The 25,541-nt window shown below is 41.9% G+C and overlaps 1 protein-coding gene across 8 annotated transcripts in view; it reads right to left on the reverse strand.

Moving 5' to 3' along the window:
• Positions 1–25,541, reverse strand: part of KMT2C (lysine methyltransferase 2C) — a 979,844-nt gene that overhangs the window by 206,206 nt on the left and 748,097 nt on the right. For all 8 annotated transcript variants that reach the window (XM_029588444.1, XM_029588443.1, XM_029588442.1 and 5 more), the window contains 4 exons: positions 21,893–21,971; positions 21,724–21,787; positions 21,169–21,401; positions 8,735–10,420 (listed from right to left, as the gene is read on the reverse strand). In XM_029588444.1, coding sequence (XP_029444304.1) covers positions 8,735–10,420; positions 21,169–21,401; positions 21,724–21,787; positions 21,893–21,971 — 2,062 coding nt within the window. The remainder of the gene's footprint in view (positions 1–8,734; positions 10,421–21,168; positions 21,402–21,723; positions 21,788–21,892; positions 21,972–25,541) is intronic.

A 25,541-nucleotide genomic window follows, 5' to 3' on the forward strand; every position in this document is an offset into this window, starting at 1 on the left:
CATGGTGAGACCGCACCTTGAATACTGTGTACAATTCTGGTCGCCGCATCTCAAAAAAGATATAATTGCGATGGAGAAGGTACAGAGAAGGGCTACCAAAATGATAAGGGGAATGGAACTACTCCCCTATGAGGAAAGACTAAAGAGGTTAGGACTTTTCAGCTTGGAGAAGAGACGACTGAGGGGTGATATGATAGAGGTGTTTAAAATCATGAGAGGTCTAGAATGGGTAGATGTGAATCGGTTATTTACTCTTTCGGATAGTAGAAAGACTAGGGGGCACTCCATGAAGTTAGCATGGGGCACATTTAAAACTAATCGGAGAAAGTTCTTTTTTACTCAACGCACAATTAAACTCTGGAATTTGTTGCCAGAGGATGTGGTTAGTGTAGTTAGTATAGCTGTGTTTAAAAAAGGATTGGATAAGTTCTTGGAGGAGAAGTCCATTACCTGCTATTAAGTGCTATTAAGTTAGAGAATAGCCACTGCCATTAGCAATGGTAACATGGAATAGACTTAGTTTTTGGGTACTTGCCAGGTTCTTATGGCCTGTATTGGCCACTGTTGGAAACAAGATGCTGGGCTTGATGGACCCTTGGTCTGACCCAGTATGGCATTTTCTTATGTTCTTATGCTCAGGGAGATGACTGATGTGTATGTGAGAGTGTGAGACATTAGTCAGGGAGATGACTGATGTGTATGTGAGAGTGTGAGACATTAGTCAGGGAGGTGACTGATGTGTGTGTGTGAGAGAAAAAGCATGGAAGTGAGAAATCTGGGTATGTGAGAAAGCATGGGCGTAAGAAGCCTGGTGTTGTGGGTGTGTGTGGGTGTTGTGGGTGTGTGTGTGTGAAAGAAAACATGGGAGTGAGAAGCCTGATTATGTGAGAGAGAGCATGGGAGTGGGAAGCCTGTGTGTGTGTGCATGCATGAGACTGGTTGGTAAGGTGAAGGTGTGTGTGAGAGAAAGAGACTGGTGTGTGTGAATGTGAGAGAAAGAATGTGATTCAGGGAATGAGAAGCCTGTGCATGTGGAGAGTGAGCATGGGAGTGAGAAACCTGGGTGTGTGTGAGACACAGCCTGGGAGGGAGAAGCCTGTATATCTGAAAGAGAACACGGGCGTGGGAAGCCTGTGTGTGTGTGTATGCATGAGAGAGGTCAGGTGACTGGTGTGTGTGTGTGTGTGTGTGTGTGTGAGAGAGAGAGAAAAACTGATTATGGGAATGAGAAGCCTGTGCATGTGAAAAGTGAGCATGGGAGTGAGAAACCTGGGTGTGTGTGAGACACAGCCTGGGAGGGAGAAGCCTGTATATCTGAAAGAGAACATGGGCGTGGGAAGCCTCTGTGTGTGTGTATGCATGAGAGAGGTCAGGTGACTGGTGTGTGTGTGTGTGCGTGTGTGTGAGAGAGAGAGAAAAACTGATTATGGGAATGAGAAGCCTGTGCATGTGAAGAGTGAGCATGGGAGTGAGAAACCTGGGTGTGTGTGAGACACAGGGAGAAGCCTGTATATCTGAAAGAGAACATGGGTGTGGGAAGCCTGTGTGTGTGTGTGTGTATGCATGAGAGAAATCAGGTGACTGGTGTGTGTTTGTGTGTGTGTGAGAGAAAGAAAGTGATTATGGGAATGAGAAGCCTATGCATGTGGAGAGAACAAGCATGGGAGTGAGACTGGTGAGTGTGTGTGTGTGACAGAGAAAGTGATTATAAGAGTGAGAAGCCCATATTTGTAAGCAGAACACGGGAGTTCTGTGTGTGTGTGTGTATGGCATGAGAGAAACTGTTCAGGAAGGTGACTGGTGTGTGTGTGTCAGACTGTTTGGGAGATGATTGGTGTGTGAGAGACAGAAACTGGTTATGGGGGCATGACTGGTATGGGGTGTGTGTGTAAGAGACATGGGCAGTAAGGAAGAGGACCATGAGTATAGAGCTTAGCTTCTACTGCTGCTTCTGGTGTGTGCCACGGCCTGCATGGAAGGGGAGTAGGGGAGCTGCTGGAGGGGGTAAGTAAAGGTGGCTTTTTAAGTTTATTTTTCTTGATTGACTGCCATTTTAATTATTTAATATTATGTGATGTCTGCTTTTTTTGAAATATTTTATTGGTGTTTGGAGAATGTTTAATAGTTTTTATGAGTTTTTAATTGTTGGATGTTATTCTGTTCATAGCTGTTTTGAAACATTTATTCTGCTTATTAGGATAGTTTTACAATTATTTCTGTGTGGGGATCTATAGTAGCTTGGCTTGTTCTGTTTTCCTAATAAGAGGTGTATTGGTTTTTAGGGCCTGATTTAATATTTGTAGTGTTGCCTTTTCATAGATAGGGTTGCTCCTGTTTGAGTGTATTCCATAATACAGGTGTAACTGTGTGCAGATTAGTTTATGTGCATTAGTACAGATCCTGGGAGTATGTTAGGTCGGTTCTGTGTCTGTTACCGAGATGAGATATTTTACTAGCATGTAAGCGTTTGTATCATTCTTATTTGTTGTGTTTTCTCAAGAGGACATGCATTGGTGGTAAACTGCTGTCTTTTCATTGAGCCTGGAAGTAGAAGGAGTTACTGAGATGACACCAGAACATCTTTTTTTTTTTTTTTTTTTTTTAATTCTTTATTTATAATTTTGCACAATACAAAAAGAAATGCAATTATTACCTATATTCAATTACACTTGAATATTTTTTTAGGATACAGGGTCACTTCAATCTTTAAAACAAAATTTAAATCAAAAACCATAACATTTCCCCAGCTTCCTATTACAAAACAACTTGGGGAGCCTAAATTGAGCAATACTAATATCGTAATAATAACATAAATTTACAGAAAACGGAGTAATATATATATTCTAACCAATTTACCTGGAATTTAGAATGGAATCAAATATTACTACCCTCCTTCTGTTTCTTACACTCTTCTAAATATTTTTCTAGATGTTCTGGGTCATAATAAACAAACCTCTTGCCCTCTCTATGCATAACACATTTGCACGGAAATCTAATAATGATATTAGTGCCATATGTTCTTGCCAAATTAGCTAACATTATGAACTTTCTCCGTCTCTGCTGTGTTTCCTTGGAAACATCAGGGTAAACCCATATTTTTTGCCCTAGGTATAAAGTGGCTCTATTTAACATAAACAATTTTAGAACTTTATCCCTATCTGTTGATAAGGCAAATTTCACTAAGAGAGTCCCTCTTTTCTCTACCTGGGAGCTATATGATGTCTCAATTAAATCAGTTATGTTTAAAGATGTTTCCTGTACTTCTGGGGAAGATATTTTATCCTGCTCTTTGTTAATGAAATAAACATTTACAACCATAGGTAAATTATCTGAAGAAAGTTTTAATATTTCAACAAAATAATTTTTTAGTTGTTCTTTTAATGATGTCATTTTACATTTTGGGAAGTTTACCATTCTTAAGTTAGTATATCTTATAGAATTTTCCAAATTTTCAACTTTTTTTGTGACTAACATTTCTCCTTGAATAATTGTAGCTTGAACTTTCTTGATAGTGTTTATCTCATCCTCAACTCTTTTTTATAGTGGCCCCAAAATTTGTAACAACAGGATTTATATTCAGCAGAACATCTTGCATATCTTTAATATTCACATTCAATTTCATTATATTATCCTGAAAAATAGACATTGCTTGCCATAACATTTCTAATGTCACTGTTCCTTTATCTGGCATTGATGTAAATTGCAATGCTTGAGAGTTCATCTGTTTTAGGTCAGAGGCAGGAACTGAAGGAGGAGAAGCACAAGTACCAGGTGTTTCAATACTTTGGTCGGGTCCAATCAAGTTATCTCCGACTAAGGACACCTCCTGGGCTAGGGATAAACCTCCACTCCTTCCCTTTTCATGCGCATCCTTTTTGCCACTGCTCTCCTCAATCGGACTTGAGTGAATGAACAATGTATGTTCCTTTACCAAGTCTGTATTAGTGGCAAGAGTAGCGCTCACAGGTGGTGTAGGTGTAATTGGGGCCCTGGGACTTAGAGTCACATCTCCCAACAGAAAGGGTATTTGCTCACCTACCCCATCTGTAACGGGATTCTCCAGGGCCGATACCTCCGTTGGTGGATAGAAGGTCCTCAGCGTTGTTTGTATAGGGCTCGGTTTGGCAGGGTTTGAGGCTTCCTGCCTCACCTTGCCCTTCCGCTTTGTGTGTGGCATGAGGAAAAAGGTCAAAAGCTACAAACTTTACCGAAATAAGCTGCGACTTCCAACCACTTCTGTAAAGACACACAATTAATTAGAGGATATGCGAGAAGAAACCAGGCGAGCGTAACGGGCAGCCTCCCAGCCTTCACCGGCCTAAGCCGGACCAAAGCCGCGCGCCCCTTCGGGGAGCCTAAGAAAGGGGTGAGAGGCCCAAGCGTACCTGCACTCAGCGTGAATCCCCGGAACATCGTTGTCTGGATCCCCAAAGTTAGCCCGAGAGACCTGGCTAACCAGAGGACGGAGAACAAGGGTGGAGCCGAGTGATGTGATTGGCGGAAGGGCGGCCCTTCCCCTATAAGATCAGGAAGTAGGCGGCGCCCCGCCGTCGCGGCGCGCAGAACATCTTTTTTGTAGGGTGAGTTGTATGGGGAATGTCATAGTTCTGCTTTACATCCACTATTGTGAGTCAGGGGGGTTCCCGTGGATGCAAACTGTACTTTTACATCTAGCCCCATGACAATCATGGGTCAGTGTGTCAGGCATGTGAGAACCATCTCTCCCTATGGGCAATATTTTGTGACTTGACATTAACTTGACACTGGAATAGGCCTTTAACAGGTTAATTGCATATTTTCTCTCCTGCTTCGTTATTGAAATAGAATATGCATTTGTTCTTTATAGTTAAAGGAGTTATATTATGTACTCCTGAAATCCGTTATTTATGTAAAGCCTGTTGCTGTCATTTGTTTACATCCTGTAAAACCTGTTGTATGGAAAGCCAGTTGCTAATTTATTGTTTACTGTAAACCGAGGTGATGTATATCTATTCGTGCCGCGGTATATAAGAATCTCTAAATAAATAAATAAATCTGTCAGGTGTGTCCCGACAAAAAAAAGGTTGAGAACCACTGATCTACACCATTGCCAGTTGAACCAGTTTGTCCACTAATTGGCCCAGTTAACAGCTAGGGCCTCCAAACCCCCCAGGTTTGATAGCCTATACCCCCCCCCCAGTTACCCCAGACCCTTTAAACCCCTCAGAAATGGCTTGATCATTTTATTACTTACATGCCCTCCATAGCAGAAGGGACCCTGGCACGCATCAGAATGTGTAAGTATTTACCGCACATTTCTTGGTCAGGCCACGAATGCCCATGCCCTGCCCACATCTGCCCCTTTTTGGAAACTTGTTAGATGTGCTTGCAGTGGGTTTTATGCACATAAGGTTGGAGAGCATAGCCCGACTTATTCACACATCCCTCGATTGATGCATCTGCTGGGCTTTTAAAATTCACCTCAGAGAAAAGTTTTCAAGCATCCCACATAACTTGTGTTGTAAATAAGTGGATAAGTTACACCAAACTTCAAAAGCAAACTCAAGTGAATGTTTGCTTTGAAAATTATCCCACCATTGGAAACAATTTAGTAGAACTAGGGGTCAACAATTTGAAACTCCAGGAAGGAAGACTTAGAACCAATGTCAGGAAATATTTCTTCACTGAGAGGGTGGTGGATGCCTGGAACGCCCTTCTGGAGGAAGTGGTGAAGACTAAAACTGTGAAGGATTTCAAAGGGGCATGGGATAAACACTGTGGATCCCTAAAAGGCTAGAGGATGGGAATAAATAAAAAATCTTAACCGGCATGGAACGGCAGTTACTACCCTTAAGAGAAACATGGGGGTAGCCTGCACGGGGCGGCAGTTACTGCTTTGGGAAGCTTGCTGGGCAGACTAGATGGACCATTTTGGTCTTTTTCTGCCATCATTACTATGTTACTATGTTACCAAATCTACCCTGCACAAGTTACATCCAACAGTCAAATTTTACAAAATATTGGGTCAATTTTAAAAAGGCCAAGTGCGTAAAAAGTGGCGGTTACGCATGTGGCTGGGCCCTGCATGCGCCATGCACATTTTCCAAAGGGTCTGGCCACACGCATAATCCCTGCTATGCGTAGACATGCCGGGCCTAAAAAAAGGGGTGGGCCGGAGGGTGGGGTGTGCGTGGGGAGGGGTGGGACAGAGGCCGGCCAGGACAGCGGCCTTTAGTTGCTGTCCCAGGTTAGCGTGCGCAGGCAGCCGGCTAGCACGTGGAAAATACTTCTGCTCTGGAAGAGCAGTAAGTAGAAAAATAAAAAAATTTCGGATAGGGTAATTTTTTGATAGAATTTTTATGGATAAAACAGTGTTTTATGGTGATCCTTGTTCACATGGATGATAACAGAGACTATAGAGCAGAATTCAGCCTATCAGACTGTTAGATTGACAGACACACCCCACCTGATTTCTGGTAGTGTCACCATACACAGTAGAATAGCAATTAAAATATTCCACTGTGGACAGTTTGTGATAGAGAGGGAATCCAAGATGGCCGCCAGATGTTTCAGTGTGGCGTGAGAGTTCCTGACCAACTAAAATATTCTGAAATTCTTGTGAAACATTTAACCTTTTAATGGGGAGGAAGCGCAAACCGAGGACCCCATACCCTGCGGCAGTCTCTGTGAACACTCTGACCGGGCCGATGGATGCCCATATGACCCGCAATGACAGAGGAGCGAGAGACCAGCCGTTGGAGAGAGGAGGAGGGGAATATGAGTTCCTCTCTCTCCCAGGCTCAATTTCACCGTTGAGTCCCGTGGAGAGGACCCCATCGCTCAATCCAGCTACCATAAGAACATCGCTGCAACCAAGGGAAGAAACCAGAGACCGAAGTGTGGAGGACTTCAGTCCTGCGGGGTTGGAAGCAGTGATGTCGGCAAATTCAAGCCCAAAGAAAACTCTAGGGCTAAGCGGTGGTGAGACAGGAGGATTGAAAGGAAAACCTTTGGGAGCTGTTGGAGGCTTTCCAGTGGCTGAGATACCATCAATGGTAAGACCGCATGTTTTCTCATTTGAGACGCTGTGGGAAGCCATAAACGAGATGAGACTGTCTATTTTACAGCAACTGACTCCAGTAATGGAGCAAGTTAGGCGGCAGGATGAAAAAATAGAATTCATTTCGAATACAAATTTGGACTTGGAGCAGCAGGTCTCTTCTGTCAGGACTGAGATAAGAACACTTCAATAATCCCAATTAACCTTGATGAAAGATAAAAGTAATATTGCTCTGAAAATAGAAAATCTTGAGAATATTGCTAAAAACAGAAACCTAAGGTTTATAAATTTCCCTCAGTTACCTTTAAGATCTCCGAGAAAAGTCTTCAAGAAATACTTAATTGAAATACTTAAGATTTCAGAGACTATGATTCCATCAATAACAAAAATATACTATCTACCAAAGTCCAGAAGAGAGGCCTCGAACCAAGAAGGTGACTTGGAGACTTTGAGACCAGTGCGGGACCAGTCTCTTGATCTTATGACAATTCTGGAAACATGGAATTAGCAGTGCCTGCAACATTAATAGTGACTTTGGCTCTAGAGACTGATAGGGAATTTAGCGGAATTTAGCGCTAATTTTCAAAGCGGACCAATGGCGCAAGTCCACTTTGAAAATTAATGGGTACGTGCATACTCCTGCACAGCATACATTTAATACATTTATATCTACTTGGGGGTAGGTGTAAATGTACATGCATACATTTATCTGCAAACTTTCAAAAATTGAAAGTACCTGTGTAAATATTTTCCCCGCCTCAACTTCACCCCCTGCATGTAATTTTATGTCTACAACCACTGTGGTATTTTATTTTTTTTAAGTTTTTTGCACGTAAATGCATTTAAAAATTACCCCCAAAGTTATAGGTAATTTATAACAAGTTAACAGATAATGTTCCAATGTGCAATTATTTGAGAATTTGGCTCATTGGTACCGATCTCGCTTTATTGGTTTTGCAGCCTTCACAGTAAAACCTACATGTGGTGACAGACTTCAGTAGAAAAGCACACTGGCATAGAGTGTGGTGTTGCCTTTTCTTCCTCCATCTTCCTATTAACTGGTAGCACAATACAATACTTTGTTAACTCATCTGGTTTATAATTCATACATAAACCATAGGTTTCTGGCAACATATGTTGCCAATTTAATATAATCTCTGCCTCTTTCCCCCATCCCAAGTTCTGCAGATTTATTGGATATGTAAACATTGTGGATTTCACAATACTTTTAACTTAGTGCATGCCTAACAAAATAAAGAAAGATTATACATTAAGTGTAATCAGTGAAGAACTATAAAAGGCAGGCTGGATGTCCTGAATGATTTATGAAGACTCATTTAAGTATACTTTTGATACTAAGCCAAAAGGCCATTTAATGGTTACAAAACGTGTTGCTTTGTTTTCAGAAACACACAACTTCTTTTTAACAGAATTCTTCATACTAAGAACTATTTGTACCCAGAACAAATAAGATTTTGCATACTCCAGCTGAATCAGGAGATTCAGCAGAAAGAGTAACCTAAAAGTAAAAAAACCCACCAAAACTACTCTCAACATACATACTCAGGAGCGCCCACAAGTCTAGTTGCAATTATTTTCAAGGTTACCTATCACACAATCTAAGTTCGTCTATAATCCAATGTAGATTATACATACAACACATACATCATACTTAATTAAAATGAATCCTCTTACCATTGTTTCACCTAGGTTTTGCTTCTTGATTAACTTATCCGGAGAACACTTCTCTTCAGAATGCAAGCAATCCTCAGATTTTGATTCTGTGGGTTGCTTTTTGTTTTTAAGCAAGTGTTTCAACAACTCATGTCCAGACTCTCCTCTTGGACCTGGACCACTCAATGTATGTGCCGGACTCTGCATTGATGGCATAGAGTATGGCGTTTTTTCTTCCTCCATCTTTATATCATTTGGATTTTCCATCTTAGTTATATCTTGGCTATGACAGTAATCTTCGGCATGCTCCAGTTTGATTTCTTGTATTTTGACATGGCCTTCAGCCTGGATATCATCAGTTTCTGAATTTGTATCTGCTGGCTGCTGTAACATTTTCTGTGGCTCACCACCATTAAGAAACTGATGTTTTATCTCCAGAGGTAGCTGGTTTAAAACAGCATTAGGAGTGAATGAGCCTGGCTGCTCTGTTAATTCTTGTTCTGATTGATGAGTTTGTTCATCTGGGTTGCTAACTGTTGGGGTAGGTATAGAATCAGAAATATTGGGAGTTAGTGGAGCTGTTATATCCGATTGTGGCGTTGTTGATGGTGTCTTTATTGAATCTGTATCATCATCCTTTTTCTTTTTCCTGTTTCTTTTCTTTTTCCCCTTCTCTTCAGGAATTATGTCAGAGTAGAGCTGAATAAGAGACTGACTTGGTGCATTAGTTATAGTGGTATCTTGACTATACGGAGGACCATTTCCAGTTATCAGAGCAGCAGGACCAAATGGAGGTCTTACTTGAGTTTGTGCAAAGCTGATACCAGAAATGCTTCCATTCAGCTGTTTGTCAGGATGTAAACTAGGACTTTCACCTGCACCTGGAGGCGGATCATTTCCAAATGTTGACAGACCTATAGGTTTTCTCTCATTATTTTGCATGAAACTTACAGCAGGTGGAGAATTTACTGATCGTTGTTGCAGGTTTTGTTGTGATATAATTTGCCCCATTTGTTGCTGTTGATGTGGAGACTGCTGAAGGGGTTTAGAAGGTTGCATGAAATCACCTGGCATATCAGAAGTAAAGAATGACATCTGAGACAAAGCAGTTCTGTTACTTAATTCTGATCCTATTATGCCATGCTGTTCCATTTCTAACTTTTGCTGCAAAGCTCTTTGCCTATCTACCTCTTGCATGAGTTGAATTCGTTGTCTTTCTTGCTGCTCCCGTAAACGTTCTTTACGTTCTCTCTCTTGGAAACTCTCACTAAATGGATTGTTATCCTCAAACTCCACCCGTGGAGGCACACTAGACTGTGCATTTGCACTGGAACCTGATACAGAAGTAGGTGTGCTAGTATTTAGAGAAATCTGTGCCATTGGAGGCTGTATTCTTGGGGCATTTAATGGGATATGACTTCGAGGCGTATTTAAAGGCTGCCATCCAGTTAAGTTTGGCATTCTGGCTGGATTACTTTGTCCAGGAATAACATTTGTATGTTGCTGGAGCTGCTGTGGCACTACAGAGAAGTTCTGCTGATTGACCATTGGTGGTGTTCCTCCTGTACCCATAGGCAGCTGGGGTTGGATCCCAGGCATTATAACAGGTGGCACCATTGTACATTGCTGCTGCTGCTGCTGTTCTTGTTGCTGCTTAATTCGATATTCTTCAATAAGCTCAGCATGTTCTTTTTGCTGTTTTCGAATCTGAAATTGAAGTAAAGGTCATTACCTAGCTCTATAAATTGAAGGAAGAGTAAGTATTAGAAAAATAGTATCTTAGGGCAGGAATAAAATGGTAAATTTATAGTTCTGAAATTAAACTTATTTTATGCAAGTTAAAAAAAACAACAACTGTGTACAGTACTAAGTACTGTGACATTTAAACAATCTGATATATAGTCTGGAAGCAATAAGGCATTAACTAATGACAAGGTAGCTTTAACAATGCCCAGGATATCATAAACGTGGCTCATGCCTCACTAAGTGTTCAACTAAAGGGCCAGTGCTGCCATGTTGAAGACACAAGTTTGATTCCAGGGACAGACATGCTTCCTGAGGCAGCTGGGATTGCAGATACTGTGGAGGTTGTATTCACAGCACCTAGGAGGGAGGGACTCTCAGCCGCTGCTTAACAGAGATGTAAACTGGGTGGACTTAGTGCATGGCTTTTGAAGGGAGTTGTAGGCCGACCCCTGGCCCAGAACCATCACTGCATTGACTAGGCTAGTGTGGAAGGGGAATATAACATAGGGAGAAAACTTAGGGCGGTTGCCCATGAAGGTTCATAGTACTAATCTTCCAATTATCTCTAAAATCATGGAAAAATTAGTCAATAAACAACTTTCCGAATACCTGGAAAACAACAACCTCCTTTCATCATCTCAACTTGGTTTCCGTAAATCTAGAAGCACTGAATCCCTCCTTCTATCTCTATCAGACAATATTCTCTTGAACCTAGAGAAAAAACATTCCTGCCTCCTCATTCTTCTCAACTTATCATCAGCCTTCGATACAGTGAACCATGATATCCCTCTTAGATCGTCTATCAGAGATTGGCATAAAAAACACCGCACTCAAATGGTTTTCTTCTTTCCTCCAGAATAGATTTTACAAAGTCAAGATCAATAGTAAAGAATCACCACCTTTCAGATCCACCATGGGAGTCCCGCAAGGTTCGTCTTTATCTCCTACATTATTCAACATTTATCTTCTCCCCCTATGTCAGCTCCTTTCCAATCTTAATCTTACACACTTTATTTATGCAGATGACGTTCAAATCCTTATCCCAATTAAAGATTCATTACAAAACACCTTACAATTCTGGAATTCCTGTCTACTATCTATCAACAATCTCCTAACAAATCTTAATTTGATACTCAATTCCAATAAGACAGAGTTTCTGCTTATCACTCCAGATGGCAACCATTCCTCACTTAACACACACTCCTTATCTCCTCCAGCCTTCTCCAGCCAGGTCAGAAATCTTGGAGTCACCATGGACAATCTGCTGAACTGAAAAACTTTCATCAATAACATCATAAAGGATTGCTTTTTTAAACTCCAAGTATTAAAGAGTATAAGATCCCTCTTATATTTCCAAGACTTCAGATATGTTCTACAAACAATAATATTCTCGAGAATAGATTATTGTAACTCTTTACTGCTTGGTCTACCCGCTAACATTTTGAAACCTCTACAATTATTACAAAATGCCACTGCAAGGATTCTAACCAAATCCAACAAAAGGGAACATATTACGCCCATCTTAAAGAACCTTCACTGGATCCCCATCAATCAGAGAATCTTCTATAAAACCATAACAATAATCCACAAAGTCATCAATAACTCTTCTCCAATTGACCTCACCATCCCTTTACAACTTCACACCTCTTCCCATCCAACGAGGCTAGCCCAGAGAGGCACGCTAAAGGCCCATCCGCTCAAAACTTCACTTAGTAAAAGAGCTCTTTCCACCGCCGGACCTAAACTCTGGAACTCTCTCCCTCCTGACCTGAGATTGGAACAATCGGCACCCACCTTTAAAAAGAGACTCAAGACATGGTTGTTTAATCAAGCATTCTCCTAATCCCAATAACTATTCTGAACTTTTCAACATTCGACCTCAGGCCCGACACAGTCAATTCTGAAAATTTATTCACCTATATTATATTGTATTTAAATTGTACTCTCCTTGCTCCGTTGAAGTTATTTATTGCTCTCATTAAGTTATTTTATTTATTTCCAAGTTCAATCTTCCCTGCTCTCTGTAAGACATTATTCTATATACTGTCAATTTTATTGTTGTAATGTAAACCGAATTGATTAGTAACTTTGTTACTAGAACTTCGGTATATAAAACTGTTAAATAATTAAATAAATAAATACTATACCGAGCACAGAACATTGTATCAATGTTTTCATAAGTGTTTGTATTTTTGTGTGTATTTTATAACTTGATTTTGCCTCCTGTGTCAATGTACTATTTTAAAGCTCACCCAATTGTATCATACTGCCTACATACAGTTGTGTGCAAAAGTAGTCAAACTGTATGTTTCACTGAATCTTTAAGTGAACAGAAGTTAACATAACCTAACATAACCTCTTGTACACAGTTAAAGTAATGGCTATACTATTGTGTTAAGTCAATATAGACCAGTTGAACCACAATTTTAGAGTTGTTGTACACAGTTAAAGATGACATCTTTTTGCAATTTTTAAAGCAAAGTTACTATTTATTTGCCAATTTTAACTGATTTTAAATAGTAATAAATATGGCATGTGCAAAAGTTTGAATATCCTTTCACTTGAGTCATTAATGACTTTTTTAAAAAAAGTAATAAATCCCAAAAGGTTGACTGATTCATTAGGCCTTTAATTAGTCTGGTAAAGAGAAGTTCATGACTGAACAAATACTCTGGCCCTTCTCAGGTTGTGAGATTGTTATTCTGTCTACTTTCAACAAGCAGCTGTCTAGGCATTTGAAAATGAAGATATTTTACTCTTACAAAGCAGGGGAAGGATATTAAAAAAAATCTCTAAATGCTTCCAGTTAGAAATATCCATAGTCAGAAACATTGTTAAGAAATGGAAGTTACTGCTGAAGTCAAGGAAAGATTTAGAAGACCAAAAAAATTTTCTGACAGAATTTCCTGAAAACTGGTCAGATCTACAACTCAGAACCCAGAGATAGCAGAAGTTGCTTACCTGTAACAGGTGTCCTCACAGGACAGCAGGATGTTAGTCCTCACATATGAGTGACATCACAGGATGGAGCCCAATCACGGAACACTTTTGTCAAAGTTTCTAGAACTTTGACTGGCACCTACTGGGCAGGCCCAGGATGGCACTAACCCTGCAACCAGCTGGGGACCCCCTTCAGTCTTGTTTAAAAGCTATAGTAAGTGCCAAAAAATAAAATAAGAAAACGTAACGAACCCAACACCGTGGAGCGGCGGGCAGGTTTCGTGAGGACTACCATCCTGCTGTCCTGTGAGAACACCTGTTATAGGTAAGCAACTTCTGCTTTCTCACAGGACAAGCAGGATGATAGTTCTCACATATGTGTGAGTACCGAGCTGAGGATGTCCGAGAAATGAACCAAATGTACCCAAGATGTGCAAGAGGCACAAGGACTGGGGTGGAAATTGGTAGAGGGCATCCTGAACCCTAACGGGCAGGCAGAAGGGTGTTAGTACATCAAGTTTCAAATAGGTTGCACAAGACAGACTGGCCGAAGATGGAATCTTGTCTTCCAGCCTTGTCTAAACAATAATGGGCTGTGAAGGTATGGAGAGAACTCCAGGTAGCAGCATTACAAATATCAGGAAGCAGCACCGAGCGTAGGTGCGCTACTGAAGTTGCCATGGCCCTGAAGAGTGTGCTTTAACATGGTCTTGAAGTGGAATGCCTGCTTGCTGATAGCAAAAGGATATGCAGTCCGCTAACCAGGAGGAGAGAGTCTGCTTACCCACAGGTTGACCCAATCTGGGCTTGGGAAAGAAGGTGGGTAGTATAATGGATTGATTGATATGAAACTCAGATACTACCTTAGGCAAAAACTTAGGGTGAGTGCAGAGTACTACCTTATCATGCAGAAGTTTAGAATAAGGCGGATAGGTGACTAAGGCCTGTAACTCACTAACTCTGCGAGCGGATGTGATTGCCAGAAGAAAAATCACCTTCCATGTGAGATAGCGAAGATCACAAGATTGGAGAGGCTCGAATGGTGGTTTCATGAGCCGACCCAAAACCTGGTTGAGGTCCCAAGAAGGGGCCGGAGGGCACAGTGGAGGTTTGAGGTGGAGCAAGCCCTTCAGAAAATGTGTTACAAGGGGTTGTACCGAAATGGGAACATCCCCAACACCTTTATGGAAGGCAGCTACCGCACTGACATGCATCCTGATGGAAGAAGTTTTTAGACCTGATTCTGACAAGTGCCAGAGATAGTCTAGAAACTTCGCAGTGGAACAAGTGAAAGGATCAAGGGTCAATCAGGAACACCATGACTTAAACCTGTTCCATTTGTAATAATATGATTTTCTCGTGGAAGGCTTTTGCGAAGCAATCAGAACACGGGAAACTGGTTCCAAAAGGTTGAGTGGCTGAAGAATTAACCTTTCAACATTCAGGCAGTCAGGGACAAGGCCTGAAGATTGGGGTGGTATAGGCACCCATCGTTTTGAGAAATCAGAAGCGGGTTCTTCCCCAGGGGAATGTGCCTGCAAATGGAGAGGTCCTGAAGAATTGGAAACCACACTTGGCGTGGCCAGTGAGGGGCTATCAGGATCATGCTTCCCTTGTCCTGACGTAACTTCACGAGAGTCTTCGAGAGAAGTGGAGGGAATGCATATAAGAGACCGGTTGCCCAAGAGAGAGAGAATGCATCTCTTGGTAGTGAGTGTTGGCTGCGAGTGAGAGAGTAAAGGTTCTCTACTTTCCGGTTTTGAGGTGACTCAAAGAGGTCTATGTGGGGGTAACCCCAACGTTGGAATATTAAGTCCGCTACTGAGGGATTGAGGGACCACTCGTGTGGCTGAAAGGTGCGACTCAGCTTTTCTGCCAACACATTGTCCACTCCCAGCAAGTAGGTGGCCCTAAGGTACATCGAGTGGGAAAGGACCTCAGCCCATATCTGTGCAGCTTCCTGACACAGGAGGTAGGAGCCCGTTCCTCCTTGTTTGTTGATGTACCACATGGCCACCTGAATCAGGATGACCTGGTTGGAAAGGTGATCCTGAAACATCCTGAGAGCATATCTGATTGCTCGTAATTCCAGGAAATTTATTTGGTGTTTGGCTTCCTCTGGAGACCAGGTGCCTTGAGTTTGCAAATTGGCAACATGTGCTCCCCAGCCAAGGTTGGAGGCATCGGTTGTAAGGGTTATTTGAGGATCTGGAGCCTGGAAAGGAAGGCCTTGGAGGAGATTGGACTGATTCTTCCACCAAGCCAGAGATAAGTGAAGTGGGTTTGTGATGTGGACAATGGCTGACAGTGGTTGAGATGATTGTATCCACTGTGACCTTAGAGTCCACTGCATGACTCTCATGGCGAGATGAGCTATTGGAGTGACATGTACTGAGGATGCCATGTGTCCTAGCAACACTAGGAAGTGACGCACAGTTGAGCGTTTTCGAGACTGTAGTTGATGGGCGAGAGAAGTGAGCGTGAGAGCTTGTTCTCGAGGAAGAAATGCTTTTGCTTTGAAGGTGTCCAAGTCTGTTCCTATGAACGAAAGGGTTTGTGATGGGACTAAGTTGGACTTTGGTTATGCAAGGTGAGACGTAGGGACATCAGAGCAGCTTGCTGGGTTGGAGCCCTATCAACCAGTCATCGAGATAGGGGTAGACATGGACACCTTGAGTCCTGAGGAATGCTGCTACTACTACGAGGCACTTGGTGAAGACTCATGGTGCAGATGCCAGGCCGAATGGTAGCACTCTGTATTGATAGTGCTTTGGGCCTACCAGGAATCGCAGAAATTTGCGATGAGACGGAGTAATTGCGATGTGTGTGTAAGCGTCCTGGACGTCTAGAGAGCAGAGCCAGTCTTCCCTTTGTAGAAGGGGAAGGAGGGAACCCAAGGTTACCATCTTGAACGTTTCTCTTTGTAGGTACTTGTTTAAGGCATGAAGGTCTAGTATTGGGCGAAAGCCACCTAACTTTTTTGGGATTAGAAAGTACCGGGAATAGAAGCCGAGGCCCTGTTGGGAGTAGGGCACTAGTTCGATTGCTTTAGATTGAAGGAGGAGGGAGACCTCCTGATCCAGAAATGGTGAGTGATCGGATGTTCCCCACGTCAGCCGAGGCGGGGAGTCCGGTGGAATGGCGAGAAAGTTGAGATAACCTTGAGTAATTATGGCAAGAACCCATTGGTCTGAGGTGATTGTGTGCCAGATGTTGCTGAAGTGGCACAATCGATCTCCCACTGGTATATGCAGTAGTGGAGGCTGAATGCTGTTCTCTAGGAAAAAATCAAAAACCAGATGCTGGGCCTGGCTGAGGGGTTGTCTGTGGTTTTTGCCTGCGAGGTTGCCTGGACTGGCCTTTCTGGTAAGGCTTAGTAGAGCGATCTTTGGACGGTGGAGGATAAGATTTCCTTTGGCGGTAGAAAGACTTTTTGGGATCTTTTCTGAATGTTTGCTTAGCAGGATATTCAGAAGGCAACAAGGAGAGTTGGTGAAGAGTCTCATGGTGATCCTTGAGCTGTTTTTTTCCAACAGTACAGATGAGTATTGTTCCACATATTTGTTTGACAATCTTTAATATGTTTTACAATGGTAAATCTTGTTTATGAAGATCATGGGACTGTCTCTAGAGTATCACAGATATTTTTCGCTTCATTGAGTTTTTTGCAATGATATACCCGCGTTGGGATAAATATTACGATGCGTCAGCTTCAGTTTGGCAGCTTTTATGCAAATTTTGAGATAAAAAACAAAACAAAATTTTTTTTAAAAAATAACTAAATATAATAAAAAAATTAGTCTACAATTTAATAAATTAAATGGACCGATAACCTTTATTATGAGTTTGATTCTCAGACAAACTCATTGAGTGTGGGTCCTACAAAAAATATATGTGATTCATTGTACATGTGGTTATAATATAAGTGTAAAAATTGGACCAGTATAACCTATTTTTGTTTTTCTGTGTCTCACTTGTGAGGATTTCTGGAATACATTGGTATTGGGCGTTTGTTGTGATTGAGATCCTTGAGCTGTGCCACTGCTTGTTGTATCTGTTCACCAAAAAGATTGTCACCAGTGCAAGGGAAGTCAGACAGTCTGTGCTGGACCTCAGGTCGTAGGTCCGAAGACTTTTGCCAGGCCCACCTCCTCGCAGAAATAGCTGTTGCTGATACCCTGGAAGCGGTGTCAAAAATATCCTATGCTGATCTTATTTCATGTTTGCCTGCTTCTAATCCTTTCTGAGCCAGGGCATGTAATTGCTCTTGAGACTGCTGAGGCAGGGACTCAGCAAAGTCCTGTATTTGTTTAAAGAGGACCCTGTTGTACTGGGTCATATAGAGTTGGTATGAGGCAATGCGGGATATAAGCATTGATCCCTGAAAGACACGTCGACCTATGGCATCCAGGAACTTTTGCTCCTTCCCTGGAGGGAAAGAAGAGTGAGGCTTGGAGCGTCGGACTTTCTTTTGGGCTGACTCAACAACCACTGAATGGTGATCCAATTCAGTTTTTTGGAAACCTGGAGACTGGACTAGGTATGTGGTATCCGCCTTTCGGTTAACTGGTGCCACCGAACCAGAATGCTCCCAATTCCTCTTCAGAAGATCCAAGAGGACATCATGGATAGGGATAGAGGTGATTTCTTTAGGAGCATCCAGAAATTGCAGAAGTTCCATCATCTGGTGTCTATCATCCTGCTCTGTCTAAAGTTGAAATGGAACTAATTCAGACATTTCCTTCACAAAATTAATGAAGGACAAGTCCTCTGGAGGAGAACGCTTCCTGGGACGAATCATCGGTCCATGTGTCATAAGGTTCATCACCAGCACCCCTAGGATCCTTAGAGGGATGGAATGATGGTATTCCTGAAGGTCCTGGTTGAGGCACTGAAGGCATTAAGGGAGTCTCCGGAGGCATCAATGGAGGCACAGAGGGCATTGATGGCCGGATCGGCGGCATCGATGGTAGCAAAGACTATCGGTGACATCGATGGCTGAGGCATCGGTAGGACTCCCGATGGAGGAAGTAACGGTGTTTCTCCTTCCTCTGTCGATGAAAGAGGAATTGGGGAGGAGGGCACCGGGCCCATCGGTGCCCCCGGATCTATTGGAGGAAAAGCGGTTAGCAGCGCTTCCATCCTCGTTAGTAGTGGTGCCAGCGCTACGGGAATGGGATCAGTTGCCGGTTCAGGAATCGGCACAGGCATCGGAGGAATCTTGAAACCTTGCATTGCTCTGCCGATGGCCTCTTGAATCATCTGATCCAACTCCTCTCGGAAACCTGGAGCGTGGAGCCCCGATGCTGGAGGAGGCGGCGGAGGCATAGCCGAAGGGACCACTGTTGGAGGTGGAATCGCGGCTCCTATCACCGGTCCCGGTGAAGGTTGCCTCGGTGACCCGGAGCCAGATAGGGACGGTGCCTTTTCTGGACGGGCTTTCTTCGGCGGCGGCTCAGACAGTGGCGACGTCGAGGGCTTGCCTGCATCAATGGTCTGAGACCTCTGGTGTCGATGTCGATGCTTTTCTTGACAATCTCCTTGGTCCTTATGCTGAGGAGGAACAGAGGGCGTCGATGGCCGCAGAGGCGTCGATGCCAGTCGGACACCCTTCTGTGCACGATACTGGCGCGACGTAGACGGAGTCGGTTCGGACGACGTTGAGGCTATGGATGGCATCGGAGTTTGTGACCAAAAGAGAAGTTCCATCTTCTCCATTCTAGCTTTGCGACCTTTTGGTGTCATAAGGGCACATTTGGTGCAAGTAAGGACATCATGCTCGCTCCCTAAACACATTACACAGACCTTGTGAGGGTCAGTATTGTGCGAGTGCAGTCGGGGCATCGACGGAACCCTGACGCCATGGCCTCTCAAAAAACTTAGCCGCGGTGCGGTTGACGGCTAGTAGGCCACGAGGGTCGAACTCGATGGAAATCCACCGGAATCGGGTAAAAAACTTAGCGGACCACCGCGGAAGCAAAAATTGAATAGGGGGACCTTGTGGGGTAGTAAATTATGAAGTAATTCCGTGAGGAAAATTCCTTTCAGGAATCTCTGTAGAGCTCCTTAACCCACGTGGCTACTGCTGAGTGGAAAAAAAGAAGACTGAAGGGGGACCCCTGCTGGTTGCAGGGTTAGTGCCATCCTGGGCATGCCCAATAGGTGCCAGTCCTGTGATATCACCCATATTTGAGGACTACCATCCTGCTTGTCCTGTGAGAACACTATAAACCATCTATTAAAAAGTTTAGCAGACACTGGAGTAATTGTCCACAAGTCAAGAAACTGAAGTTAAGGTATCTTGTGTGGTTGTGGTCAAACAGTTCAATTTTTGTTTCATCAGTCCAAAACACTTCGTTCCAATCCATTTCTTAACAATGTTTTTGACTGTGAAAACTGTTACAGAGAAGATTTTTTTTATTTTAATAGCCTTCTACTTCTCAGACAGCTGCTTAGAGTAACCCACGTTTGATAAAAGTAAACAGAATAATCTCACAACCTGTGAAGTTAGAAGGATTGGAGCCTTTGTTCAATTGTGAGATTGCCTTCACTTGACTAATTAAACGCCTATTGAGTCAATCAACTTTTTTTTATCTTTAACAACTTTTAATTTTAAAAAGTAGTAGCAATAATTCAGTTGGAAGTGTGTCTAAACTTTTACACGTCATATTCACTTTTTTTATGTTTCATCTGTAAAATCAACAAATAGAAATTTAGCATTAAAAATTACAGAAAGATGTTGTGTTTAACTTTGTTCCACACAGAAGTTGTGGTCAGCTTCTCTTTACTTAGAGATGCATTGAAAGATACAATTTGACCAGGGGTTCCCCCTAAGCTTTTGCACACAACTATACTTTTATTATTGGTACTGGAGTATCCCAATTTCAGAATCTCATTAAAAAATAATGGAACAATTATTTAATTACTCATCTATCAATATAAGTGTACACAGTTTGCATATTTCTTACTAATAGATTTTTCTTATCGGTCTGAGATTCCCCTCTATGGTACTGGTTTTCACCCCAGTCCTTGAGACCTAAACAAGCCAGTGAGGTTTTTAGGATATTTACAATGAATACGCACAAGATATTTGCATACAATGGAAATGGTGCTCTTAATTTTTTAAATAATCAATTTTGACAAGCTATTTTTCTATTTTAAAAATCTGCCTTAATTACCAGCAAATTAAGATGGTAACTTTTAAACAGCCGTGCAGGTGCACATGTATGTGCATATGCTGGTTCACACTAATGGATGCGGCCATTTATTAACATACGCGTATATATGCGCGCATAATATAAAATAGGTTGTACGCATGTACATGTTTGCACAATTTTATATGGACACGTGCATGTGTTGCAAATGCCACCTCTACTGTGTAAGTGGGGGATTTTGGTACATACATGCGTCAAAGCAATTACCAATTTCCCCAGTCGGATCCCAGTTCAGCAGCTTTAGGACAGGACTTCCTAACCCCCCTAGTTAATAAGCCTCCCTTCTAACCTTTTAGCTCCAACCCTTAAAATCTCATTAACCTCTTTAGTTTTTTCATTGAGAAATCTAGGAATGACCATGCCCCACCCACCTTCCACCCTTTTGCAAAAAAAAAAAAAAAAAAAAAAAAAATGTGTGTGCATGTACTAGGAGATACACGTGCATTTGTGCATTTTAAAATCTGCACGGCACGCACAAGCCCAACTTCTGCGCCTATGGCTTTTAAAATTCACCTTTAAAAGCATTTAATGGATTGGCATGTGCATGCCTTTTACCTGTTCTAGCTGTTTTTGAACCATACTCTGCTGCTCAGTGACATGTTTAAGCTGTTCTGCATCCTCCTCTGGGAATTCACGTCCAGCTTTTTTAGCTGTGCGTTGCTTGGCAGAAAGAGCTTTTTTAGATTTTCTGTGAGCTCCAATTTGTTCTTCCAAGAACTTCTGTTGCATTTGTAGAAGCTGCTGTGTTTCTTGAAGCCACTCTTCATACTGCTTCTTCTGAGACTCATCTAAAAACACAAGAATAAGTTTTACATAAAATTCGCAAATTTTAATTATCATTACAGTCAGGATAAAAAATGACAAATATACTTTGAGTCTAATCCTTATCTGATAAGTACATATATTTTTATTCTGAAGAGTCAACAGAAAAATATGGCAATTGAACAGGTGGCCCATATCTCTCAGAGCAGATATATACACTGGATAAAGACAAATTTGCTAATGTAAGTGATACATAGTATCACAGGATTTGAATCAGGCCCATCTACTTTAAGAAAACTACACCTTCAGAACAAAACAGCTAGGTTACAGATGGCAATTTATACTTACTGACAAAATTGGGATCGAAGTTGGGAGGGTTAGGCCGAGTCATTTGAGGTGTTGCATTTCCATCCTAAAATTAGGAATCTATATTAATGTTTAAAGCAATAATGGAATGCAATGAAAATACAAAACCAATGATTCACAAATATATAATTTGACCTATTTGAAATATTACCTGTCCAAGTCCTTGCTGTATAAGATTCTGTCCTTCACTACTTTGTGTTCCAGTCATTTGGTGACCCATGAATGGAAATCTGTTCAAAAGTAACATAGAAAATCTTCTTATACTTTGAATTTATTTCTCTCTTTAATCCACATATGAAATGTTCATGAATTCTGGCAAACTAAGAAATCATATACAATATATTTTATGAATATTCTTACTAAATGATAGAATTGCATCTAGAAGCAATTAGATTTAAAAAATCCCATATACAGGTTGACTGTACAGCATTAAGGAAGTACTCAAACTTGTTTACCTGGTACACCATTTACGAATTTCAAATGTTATGACTAAATGAAATAAGCTAAGTTTCCAGCAGCCATAGCTTTCGTGGCATTGTATATACCTGTGAAGATGTCGTCTATGTAGGTGCATTATTGTGAACTTTTCCTAAATAATTTTAGGTACCCTTTTATTTATCCATTTTTTTAAATTGTTAGATTCTTTCTGCTGGAGGTGTCAGGCTGAGTCATTAGGTTTACTGCAACATTTTTGGGTTTATAGTGGAAGTACTTATAGAGAGATTGTGATGTATTCATTATCAAACTGAATGTCTTCAAAATCCAACAAAGCAGTACTTGATGGGCATAAGGTACCAAAATGCACCAAACATTTTTTGAGCTGAACCACAAAAGGCAATTTTTATGACTTGAATTCAATGGCTGAGACCTTATTTTGAAGGAAGATAATTTTTCTTAAATGCTTTGTTCTTTTTATTTTTGAAAATGATACAATGCATTGCATTGCAATACTTTGCATTGCTTTGTTTGTTGGATATTATCACTGTTTAAGTTAGGAAAGGAAAAATAAAAGGGAAAGGGCTCCCCCCATGCCAACTCCCACTCACCCCTACCTTCCATTCTAACTTTATAGACTAACCCACTAATACAGGTAATTTCACTACACAGAAAAACTTGGTTAGCAACACAAGGAAGTAATTTAGATAATTTAGTCATTTGTAAAAGCAGAACACTTAAGTTCAGGGGGAGCTTAATTAGTAATACCATAATAAATATTTCAGGTAATTTATTTTTAGTTGGTCTGATCTTTAATAGTCAAGGCAAGTGGATTCTTTATAGAATGCATACTTAATATGAAAAGTGTTGGTATGAATATGTGCTGCTGTTAACAATGAAGGTCTTTTTTGTTTTTCAGTTACCAATAAATAATACTGTATTTTATTGATCCAATTCTTTTGGGGGGAGGATCCAGGCCAGAGAGTCCTCAATCCTTAGTAACAAGATAATGCTGTCTCATTTTATTCTTGCTTTTTTATATTGAAAATGACTAATGTGACGTGTTCTCTTAACATAGATGGACTACACTCACCCATAAAAAGGAAAATAAAAATGCTGTCAGAATTAAGAAAGAATAAATCTGTCATTGCTTTCCTGCAAGAAATGCATTTAGATTAAGCAGAACACCTGAATCTAAAGAGGGAATGGGTGGGTCATTGCTATTTCTTTTTCTCCTCGCTTCAGAGGGGGGTGGCTAAATTACTATATAAATGATTACCCTGAATTTGAGTGCCAATTTAAAGACTCAGAGGATTGTTTTCTCATCATCTTGGGCACGCTTTATGGGGTTAAAATACTTTTGGCAATATCTGTGTACCAAATTCTTACTCTCATCTTTTCTTCACTTTATTAGTGACTACTTTGGCCTCATCACAGGGATATACTTCTTTGATTGGAGGGGATTTTAACATCAGAGACAACCCTTAGTGACTGCCTCCCACCCAGAATGCCAAAAAAAAAAAATCAAACAGATAATGGGATTAGCTTTCTTTGCGAAGAATTGAACTTAGTAGATATTTGGCATCTGCTAAGGATGTGAATTGGATGCCCGATCGTTCCTGCTTTCTGGATCATCACCGTTTTTTGTTTTTTTTTAGTGAAAAATCATTTTTCGGGTTACTGTGCGCTAACATGACTTAGGGGCAGATTTTAAATACTTGCGCGATCACGTACTTTTGTTCGCGCACCAGGCGCGAACAAAAGTACGCTGGATTTTATAAGATACGCGCGTAACCGCGCGTATCTTATAAAATCCGGGGTCGGCGCGCGCAAGGGGGTGCACATTTGTGCAACCTGCGCGCGCAGAGCCCAGCGCGCTCTGCCTGTTCCCTCCGAGGCCGCTCCGATTTCGGAGCGGCCTTGGAGGGAATTTTCCTTCGCCCTCCCCCCACATTCCCCTTCCTTCCCCTATCTAACCCACCCCCCCGGCCCTATCTAAACCCCCCCCTACCTTTGTCGGCAAAGTTACGCCTGCTGAAAGCAGGCGTAACTTTGTGCGCGTCGCCGGCAGCCCCGCTCCGTCCTCCGGTCCCGGGGGCTGGTCCGGAGGCCTCGACCATTCCCCCGGGCCGGCGCCACGCCCCCGGGCCTGCCCCCGAAACGCCGCGTCATTTCGGGAATGCCCCCGGACACGCCCCTTCCGCCCCTTTTCGAAAGCCCCGTGACTTACGCGCATCCCGGGGCTTTATGCGCGCTGGCGGCCTATGCAAATTAGGCGCGCCAGGGCCCTGCGCGCGTAAATCCGGAAGGATTTACACGCACGGACCTTTTAAAATCCGCCCCTGAGTGCGCACTAACCCGAAAAACGATTTTTATGAAAATTCAGGGGGAAAATTGATAGTTTCTTTTTTTACCCGCTATATTAACGAATTTAGAAATATCATACGATATTTCTATTCGTTAGAAAAACGATTCACATCCTTAGCATCTGCTATATCTGGATGATAGAGAATTCTCCTATTACTCTCATGTTCACAATGTATATTCTCTTTCAGACTATATCTTGATATCAGAGTCATGGTTCAATAGGGTCATATCTTGTGATATGACAGATACCGTTTTCAGACCATTTCATAATTAAAACTCAGCTGACGATTCCCTCCTGTGCAGTAGTCCTGGGAGTCATTCTCTTTGCGAGAGGAAAAAGCATCACCTGGAGAACATGTCCTTACTCAGGATTGCTTCCTGCTGCACCAGGTTCATGCTCTCCAACCAGGAGACCTTCCATTTCCAAGGCAGCTCAAGGGCTGCCAGACTGGAATTGGGACTTGGCTACTATGTACCTGAAGGTCTCTTCTAGAAACCTGTCTGTCTGCTTCAGCTCCTCCAGGTCTGCTACTCTAACCTCCAGAGGTTGGATACATTTTCTGAGAGCCAGGGGCTATTTGCATCGAGTGCACACATACAACTTCTCACCAGCAGGTAAAAATTCATACGAGGCATTTGATACAGAAGACTAGAAGGTCTGCCTCTTCCTGCTGGGTTGCTGCTTTCATCTTAAACTTAACTAAGAACACAACAAAATTAAGTTGCTAAGGGACAGGAATGTGTAAGTAAGAGTCCTTTAAGTTTATTGGTTTATTCACTATTAATATATTTTTTATTTAGATTTTTATATTCTGCTTTTTGGCACTTCAAAGCGGATTACATCCAGGTACTACAGATATTTTCCTATCCCCACAGGGATAGCTAATTTTGTACCTGAGCAATGTAGGGTAAAGTGACTTGCCCAATGTCACAAGTGAGAACGTGCAAGGATCAGTAGCATGAGATATACACTAATTTGAGTAACGTTTCCATTTGAA

The sequence above is a fragment of the Rhinatrema bivittatum genome, chromosome 2 (genome assembly GCF_901001135.1).
Source record: "Rhinatrema bivittatum chromosome 2, aRhiBiv1.1, whole genome shotgun sequence".
NCBI classification, from domain to species: Eukaryota; Metazoa; Chordata; class Amphibia; order Gymnophiona; family Rhinatrematidae; genus Rhinatrema; species Rhinatrema bivittatum.